General features: G+C 32.7%; 1 protein-coding gene across 1 annotated transcript; it reads left to right on the plus strand.

Moving 5' to 3' along the window:
* Window positions 1-4,280: 4,280 nt before the first annotated feature.
* On the plus strand, window positions 4,281-5,225 carry LOC128638023 (olfactory receptor 1020-like). Its single transcript, XM_053689899.1, has one exon. The coding sequence runs from the start codon at window positions 4,281-4,283 to the stop codon at window positions 5,223-5,225; it is 945 nt and encodes a 314-aa protein (XP_053545874.1).
* Window positions 5,226-9,249: the final 4,024 nt, after the last annotated feature.

The raw sequence follows: 9,249 nt of genomic DNA on the forward strand, positions 1-9,249 counted from the left end.
TGCATTTGACAGTTTTTCACAGCTAGAGGGCGTTAGTTCATTTTTTTTATATAGATAACACTGTGCTCATGCACGTGAAGTTATTTAAGAGTCAGCACTAATTGCCTGAAATGCCAGTCTGTCAAAAGATCTGAGAAAAGTAGGCAGTCAGCAAAAGCTTAGATACAAGGTAATTACAGAGGTAAAAAGTATATTAAAGTGTTGGTTATGCAAAACTGGGGAATGGGTAATAAAGGGATTATCTATCTTTTTAAACAATAACAATTTAGTATTTACTATCCATTTAAATTTCTGTGGTTTTATTTCCTTATACTTTCTTATATTTATACTTTCTTTCTTGAATGGATCGGAAAGATTCAGCTACTTTTGAAATGTATTTTTCCTATTGTTTTCTCTCAATACTTAACTCTTGTAGGGACAGTCTTCTCCAGATTGTTATTGTTTTAATGATTGATATCCCTTTGTTTCCCTTATCCAATTTTGCATATCTAGCTCTGTTATATTTTCACTTTTTCTCTTTTCTCTGTGATATTCTTGTATCTCAATCTCTGCAAGCTTCTCCCTTGTCTCAGTGCTTTCGAGAGAATGACGAAATTGTAGCAAGTGAATTTAAGTAGGGCTCCTTTACCCTAGGTCCTGAGTTTGTTCCAGGATTCAATCTTATCTGTCAAAATGCACTGATATAAGAGTCAGTTCAATGGCTTAGAAATTAGCATTTTAGCCTTCCTGGTTTAGCCTTCCTCTTAGATTTCCTAGAGAGTAGCTAATTTGATGATTCTTGGAAATTGGAAGTTGTTAAATTGCATTCCTGTCTGAATATTGAGGGTTTAGTTTTGTCTAGTTGTCCCTTTGACATTGCATCTGAGGATGATTCCCTTCCTTCCTAGTGTCTCTCACTTTTCTATCCTCTTCCTACTTCTAAGAAGATATTTTGCCTTTCTTGAATCAGCCATTGCTGATGTATTAAATCAATCCTTAATCCCCTCTTCAGAGGTATCCCTTAATACCAAAGAGACTCGCACTAACTCTGCCACCCAGACTTCTAACCCTCTAGCTCAGTATCAGTCCCTTTTATCCTCACAATTGGCTTGGGAAGGTCCTATCTCACCCAGTCCCTCATAGAGGCATAACACCAGCCTGATGGCCGCTAGCCTTTCCCCTGGGCTTTTCACATAGAGTTGATAGAACCTCCTCCCCAGAAGTAAAATGGGGTTAAAGAACCCACCTCCCCCAGGGTTTTCAATAGGGGCATCAGAGCTTCGACTCTGACAAATTTTGAAATTGACTATTTTGTTTGGAAGTTCTTTTGTAGATGCTTTAAAAATGCAAAATATGAAGCCTCCTGTCTTGCTATAAAATTCAGATTATTATAGCCTATGGTGACTAAATAATCTTCATTTTAAAGACAGGAGGTGAATATTCCCCCCCCCCTCTGTCCCCTCAAATTATGTGTTAATAAAGATTTTGTTTTCTTGAAATTTCATCTAAATGATGTTATTGCTGTTGATTTTCTTTTTTTGAGGTTAGTTGTTATCTTTAGTTTTTTTCTCTTTCAGTGCAGATTTTGTTTCCTCATTGATCTACGGACCATGTCTTCTGTTGTTTTCCGTTCCTGGGTGTAGCTGTTCCATTTTGGTCCACAATGGATATTCATTGGGGTTTGTTTTCTTCCTGATTGGTTCCGCTGTCTAATGGTTAAAGTTAAGAGGAAGTCTTGGACTTGTTCATTACAGTTTATTAGGCTGCTGTGTGCTGATTGGTGTAGTCTTGTTACTATGTTATTTTGTTACTCTCTGTATGTTTTCTTTGCTGCTGTTTGGAATCAGTAAAGATTTGATGCAAAATATTTTGCCTCCTGTCTTTAATAAAATAAAGATTATTTAGTCACCATAGGCTATAATAATCCGAATTATCATCTGAAAGGAAATGACAAGCTAAAACATATCTTAAAAGATATCTGCATACAAAATTAAGCCCAAGTGTATAATCAAACTCTTCATCAAGGCAATTAATACAAATCTCTGGTCTCATGTATTTATCATGCATTACATTTTTTACATTAACATAACACAAATTTAAGCTTACTTATGGATAAACATGACTCTTTAGGGACCTACCCTAGTTAACTACAAAGCAATATTAGCACTGAATATGGGTGAATGAAAATGTATTTAAACCATTTTCAACAAGCATTCTCCATACCTGTTTGGTTCCATTTCACACATGCACAGTTGTGAACATGTAAGATTTTAAATTGATGCCATGTTGAATCAGGCATCAGAAGAGAAAAAATATTTTTAATAATAACACAAATACTACTGTTTGAATATACCAGACTGCAACAACAATAATCTTTTCTTTACTTTTTAAAAAAAAAAAAATAAATATATATATATATATATATATATATATATATATATACACCTGTACTTTTGTTCCTCCTGATAGAATTCCTCATTTTTATACAGAAGATATCCACTTGATGTTTTGTACATTTTACAATGTATTAATTTGACAGGCAACAGATTTGTTTGAAAAATATATATTCCAAAGAAGTACAGAAAAATCCCTTATGTTTGTGCAAGTCAAAACTGCAACAACTATATTACTTATAAAAAAAAATCTTCAAGACAAAACGTTAATTTATCTGATATATTGCTAATAAATTATCAAATCAAATTGTCAAAAAAATAACTTGGAACGACAAAAACAACAAGTAGACTCTACAAAATTCTGGAACACATGTTATTGTAAGTCATTTTTCTTTTAAAAAATAGTTTGAAGTTGGGGAATACAAATATATTTATTGATCTGAGCATAGTGTTACCATTTATACAATTTTCAGAAATATTTATATTAAATTTGTATCACTAGCAAAAAATGAGTACAATAAAGAAACCATCACCAACAATTAAAATACATGAACAGGATAATAGCTTTTGATGTTTATTATAAACATGAAAAAGCTATTATCCTGAAAATGAAAACGTTTAAACTAAATTTGTTTGTCAAAATTTGAAGTTGTTTTTGAGATTTCATGTGCATTATTTGTTTTCATGGTTAAAGCTGAATTGATCCCAAATAGTATGACCCTTAAATGGATATAAAAGTGTGTTAGAACATTTTACAGTTGCACTGTTTTCATTTAAGGGAGAGTTTTTGCCCTACAAAGGGCTAGATTACAAGTGGAGAGCTAATTTATTGCGTGTCCGTAAACGGGCAAATTCGCCTGTTTACGGTTGCGTGATAAATAACCAGCCATTACAAGTGGATGGTTATTGCTACCGCAAGCTAGTAGTAGCAATTAACACTCTGAAAAATAACCAATTGACTCAAAAAAAATATATATTGTAGTTTTTTATGAAGAAAAATTGAGCTTTTTTTAATAAAAGAAACTGCACAAAGCAGTTTTTAGGGGTTAAAGTTGGCGGGTATGGGGTGTGAGAAAATAAATGGCACTGAATAGTGCCTTTACATTGCAGTCTATGGGGAACTGTGTGTTCCCTGTAAATATATATGTATATGCTTATATATATATATATATATATATATATATATATATTTGTGTGTTAATATGTGTAGATACACATATTAACACAAATATATATGTATATAAGCATATTCACACTTTGCTGACATCACTGTGCTACTTACCCCCTCGCTGCACGAGGTTCTTATGCCGTGTATATATATATATATACACACATATAAACACATAAATACATATAAGCATATACATTTATATTTAAAATCTGCTGCCCATTGCTGCGCTAGGTTCTCATGCCATGTCTCACGGCATGAGAACAAGGCTCCCATTGGAACCTATGGAAGCGCGCTCTCGTGAGCGCTAAGCTTCCCTGCAATGGGAACATGAGGATGCCAAAGGGGGCGAGATAGGATTGTCTAAAGCCTAAATCATCAGTGAAGTAGGAAGGAGTATCTATTACAGGCAGAGGAACCGTGACATATAGGAAAATATGATAAGTAATTAATTTAAAAAAAATAAGCATTTCCAAAAGCATTTTATGAATGAAAGTCCTCATCTTTTAGTATATGATTACAAATATTGTAAATAAAAAAGTTAAACTTTACCATAACTTTAAACCTAAAGTTAAAATCATCTACAGAGCACATATGGCTGCTCACATATGCCTCTTGTCGCTGGCTTACCAGTTGTGTCCAACTACAGACAAGTAGCACATTACTGCTCTGAAGCTTTTAAATCCATGTAGTTTTTCACTATTGTTTCATTTTATTCACCTTCAGACATAACATACAAAATGGACAGAAATAATTCCACCACAATAACAGAATTCATCCTGGTGGGACTTTCAGAAAACCCTGAAATTCAACCTTTTCTGTTTGCAGTGTTTTTACTGACCTATATCATAACTGTACTTGGAAATCTCACAATCATTTTAGTAATAAAACTTGGGTCAAATCTTCATACAGCTATGTATTTCCATCTGGCCAATTTTGCCTTTTTAGAAATATGTTATATATCAGCTACTGTCCCAAAAATGTTGTCCTCTTTCCTAGCTGAGCGAAAAACTATCAGTTTACGTGGCTGTATCACACAAATGTACTGTTTTTTGCTCTTTGGTGGCACAGAATGCTATATACTTGCAGCCATGGCTTATGATCGATATAATGCCATTTGCCATCCACTATTATATACCATCATCATGAACAGAAGAAGATGCACTCAGCTTATAGTTGGATCTTGGCTTATTGGTGCAGTAAATGCTGCAGTGCATACTATTCTAACATTCACATTACCCTTCTGTGACTCAAATAGAATTGATCATTTCTTTTGTGATATTCCACCCTTACTAAAATTGGCATGCACAGACACCTGGGTCAATGAACTTGTTATTTTTCTTATCAGTGGAAGTGTTATAGTTGGTTCATTTATATTAATACTGATCTCCTACTTACAAATCATTTTCACTATTGTAAAAATTAAATCAACTTCAGGAAGAAAAAAAGCTTTTTCAACTTGTGTCTCTCACTTTACAGTGGTCACTATATTTTTTGGTTCTGGTATTTTTATGTATTTTAGACCGAAATCAAGTTATGCAATGGAACAAGACAGAGTGATTTCAGTCATGTATGCAATCGCCGCACCGTTATTAAATCCATTTATATACAGTCTGAGAAACAAGGATGTGAAAATAGCCATCAGGAAAATGATATATAAAATAATTAGCAAAAATATATACTGAGTGAAATTGTATATAAGTAGGTTCTGTTTATGGGATTTAAGAAAATGATCTACAAGTCATTTTGGAGTTGGTCATAATATATTGAATTCATGAGGTTTTTGCAAAATTGAAGCTATTAGTGCAGTGGACCCCAAAGTGGGTGGTGGGATTTCTGAGGGGGGCCCTAATAGGCATAAGTGGAGGAAAGAGGAAACTGGGATTACCATAAGGGGTCACTAGTAGGAAACTAGCGAAAGAGAATGCTAGTGGGCCAACCAAGTATAATTATCATAATTTATTGTGCTTTATCCTAGATACGCAAAGCAAACCAACGCTCTCACTTTGTATTTGAAGATTTACTGCTCTTTGCCAAGGCTTCGTCAAAGTGTTTTCTTCTATGAAAGTTCAGGTTTATCAGCAACTTTCTCTCACTACAATAAATTGCAGCCACTTGCACTGTAGGCTTGTATTCTTTGGTTTTTGACAGCGCTGTATTATAGCATAGATTGTTAACATTAACTGTACAGTTTAGAATTGTGTAGTAGCAGGAAACACAGCAAAGGCCTGTTGTGCTTGTCGGGGGTAGCTTTGTACACTGTCAACCGTCTAAGGTTTTTAAGTCTTCTGTCATCAGAAATAATCTGGTGGTGTACTACATAACACTTTGGTAAGTAGAATACACTTTCAATAAAGTTGATTTATTAGTGCAATAGTACAATTATGCTCCAAGCAAAGAAAGCAATGCCAGGTCACTAGACTATGGTGATTTAAGACTCCTGCTAAAGGATATAAAACCAGAGATTGGGAAACTGGTATCACGTCATGAAGATCATCCATCTGATGATTTTTTTTGCACAGTTACATAATTACTAAATGTGGTTTATAAGACTCTGGCACAGTGACTATCAACTTTAAAAAGCCGGTAATCAGAAGATAAAGATAATACAGTTTTAATAAATTAAAAACATTTCTTTTAAAATTTGAATATTTCTAATTGTTACTTCTTTATTTTGTATTGTGTCATTATCTTTATTAGGGGTAGTGCACTGCTGGTCTGAATTTTTATAGGTTACGTTAGGGGGCACCAATGGTGGGTTTATAGAACCAAGGGGACAGTGACCTGAAAAAGTTTGGGGACCACTGTATAACTGGGTTGCAGCAGCATGAACTGCATAACCTAGCAGTGGATACTAACTAAAATGTTACAAAGGGACTTAAACATCTTGTAATTACAGGGATCTTCTGTTGTCTTGCAATATATTAACATGCCATCAGTATGTGAAAACTTTCTGAATAAATTAACATGCTCACTGCAGTTTTTTTTCCAATGGCCAATGGCCAAACTATCCCCACCATTTGCGTTCGAGTTCCCACAGTCATTTTGTTAGTAAAACTTGCATTGTTTTGCAGTTTCTTATTTTTGCATGGTTAAACGTATAGTTGAAGAGAACATTATTGCAATAAAAAAATTATCTAAGGTATTTAAATATTTTATTTTCCCCTTGTATGCCTATTAAAAGGCAATAATAAACGTGGACTAATTTTAAATGCTTTGTTTTATTTGCTGCATTGTAAAATAATTGGATACAATTTTTTACTTTAAAAGCATTCAAAAACTATTTTGTTACCTAAATTTGCATTTTGCAATTCCATCACTCCAGATGTAAACCTAATGAATAGCATCTTGATTACGTTTATCTTATCTCCTTGCTGTTGTCAGCTAGGAAAAGATATACAGGAGCTCCTGCACTGATCTAAGAAATCATGGTGTAGCAGGGTCAGTCTTCTAAATAATGTGATTAGTTCCCTAGGTTAGATATAAGAAATGCAGGCAAAATAAATAAATCCAGAACTGATATTTTTTTTTAAATTCTGTTGAGTGTGCATTGCATTTTAGAAAGTATTTCAAATTATGCTTACTAACCACTTTCTCTTCACTGTCAGTCAATTTTTGTCATACAACTCTTTGGGTAATATTTTTAAGCTCAATAATTTAGGCACATAAAGATCATAATTTTCATTTAAAAAGGGCCAGATTGAGCACAAATCCAAAGTTAGACCATTGCATGCACGTTCACGTCAATGGAGATAAAAAAAAACACCTCACTTTTGTGCAAATCTGATTGCATATTCTCATGTCTGCTAACCTAACATGAAAATATGAATATCTCACATTCCAATGTTCCTCAAATAACAGATTATGTTCTATTTATTTATAGATAAATATTTCTACCTATATCTGATGGTATTTTGGTAAACAATATATCTATACCTATATATATATATATATATATATATATATATATATATATATATATATATATATATATGTATATATATATGTATATATATATATATATATATACTGATATATATATATATATATAGGAATATCTATTTATGTCTATGTTAAATCCCTTTGCCTGCCTTTTTTTTTAACATCTGATACCTCATATGTTTGAACCCTTATAACTTTTCTGTGCAATATTTTTTTGAATAATTTTTATTAGATGGTGTTATTATGAGTGTATGTGTACTTTGTAATGTATTTTTGATGTGTTTTTTTTGCAACTTTTTTGTTTCGCAAAGCAGTTAACCACAGCTCTGAGGACGTGGTAATCATTATGGTGTAAACTGCGATTGCCCTAAAGCGATCTCGTTTACTTTCAACTTTTAATACCAGCGCATTGTAACCTGTGCGCAAAACCCAATATAGTTTGCACTCAAACTTTTGTGCTCCACTCGTAATCTGGTCCTAAGTGTATCAATTTATGCCAGTATGGTTTTCTAATAATTGGAATAGCTTGTAAAAATTTATATTCACTTTTTTAAGAGCTGCTGAGGTTAACAAGCAACTTTAAAATAGCACTATCCCCAATGTCAATAATATACAAAACTGAAAACAAGAATGTATTTTCAAATATATAAAGGTTCTCTGAATATTTTTATTACATTACAATTTCTTGTTTGTGTCCACTACCTCTGAATTAAGATCCGCTAAGATACATTCAAAAGTAAACATAATTGGCTTAGTTGGGGATTTAATTTTGGATTGGCAAATGTTTTAACATTTTTTTAAATCTGAATTTCTAACTCATTTGTTCTAAACAAAACTTAAAACAACAGGCTAATATTCAAACATTAATTTAGTTATTTACATTTGACCAAAAAAATTATTTGGTGATAGAAATGATTTGTTTAAATCATTACAATTACCAAAAACTGTACCATTTATAATAGTATTCAAAACAAATATTTGAATATGGTGTTGAATATGACATTTAACATTCAATGCACAATTTTAAATTAGAAATAATGATTAAACCATTTTTTTTTTCAATAAAGACATTAAATTATGGTAAATGAATGTATTGGGAAATTATTGACGTAAATATTCTATCATGATAATGAAGACATCGCCATTCCCTAGTTGTAATATGCACTGCTTGAAGTGAGAAATTAGAAGATTATTACATATATTTATATCGTGGGGCCAAATTGTTAAGCACCATATGGTGCCTAATACATCTGTTTCTGCATGAGTCTTCAGGCTCGCCAGAAACAGCATTTAGAAGCAGCCGTCTTAAGATACGATCGGGTTGATTGACACCCCCTACTAGCGGCTGATTAGCCGCGAATCTGCAGGGGTGGCATTGCACAAGCAGTTCACAAGAACTGCTTGTGCAATGCTAAATGCCGACAGCGTATGCTGTCGGCGTTCAGCGATGTCTGTCAGACATATGATAAATCGGCCCCCATGTGTGCACACAAACATTTAAGATGACATTTCTTAGATTTTTTTTTATTATTATTTCTAGCAAATTGTATAGATTATATTTATATTCATTGTCACTATTGTAATATGAAAAAGGTGTAATATATTTTTATAGTAAAAAATAGACTTTTTATTCTTATTTTGTAGGTTTATAATATTCTGAGTATGGGTTCAATCAAGAGATATTCAATGATAAATAATAAATAATAACATGTGCTAATATTTGAAACATCTGGCCTTAGAATACAGGTTGATTTGGTATTACAAGTT

The sequence above is a fragment of the Bombina bombina genome, chromosome 8 (assembly GCF_027579735.1).
Source record: "Bombina bombina isolate aBomBom1 chromosome 8, aBomBom1.pri, whole genome shotgun sequence".
NCBI classification, from domain to species: domain Eukaryota; kingdom Metazoa; phylum Chordata; class Amphibia; order Anura; family Bombinatoridae; genus Bombina; species Bombina bombina.

Bases quoted from the DNA above. Each gene is read 5' to 3' on its own strand.
- LOC128638023 (XM_053689899.1), top strand. From the start codon at position 4,281: ATGGACAGAAATAATTCCACCACAATAACAGAATTCATCCTGGTGGGA.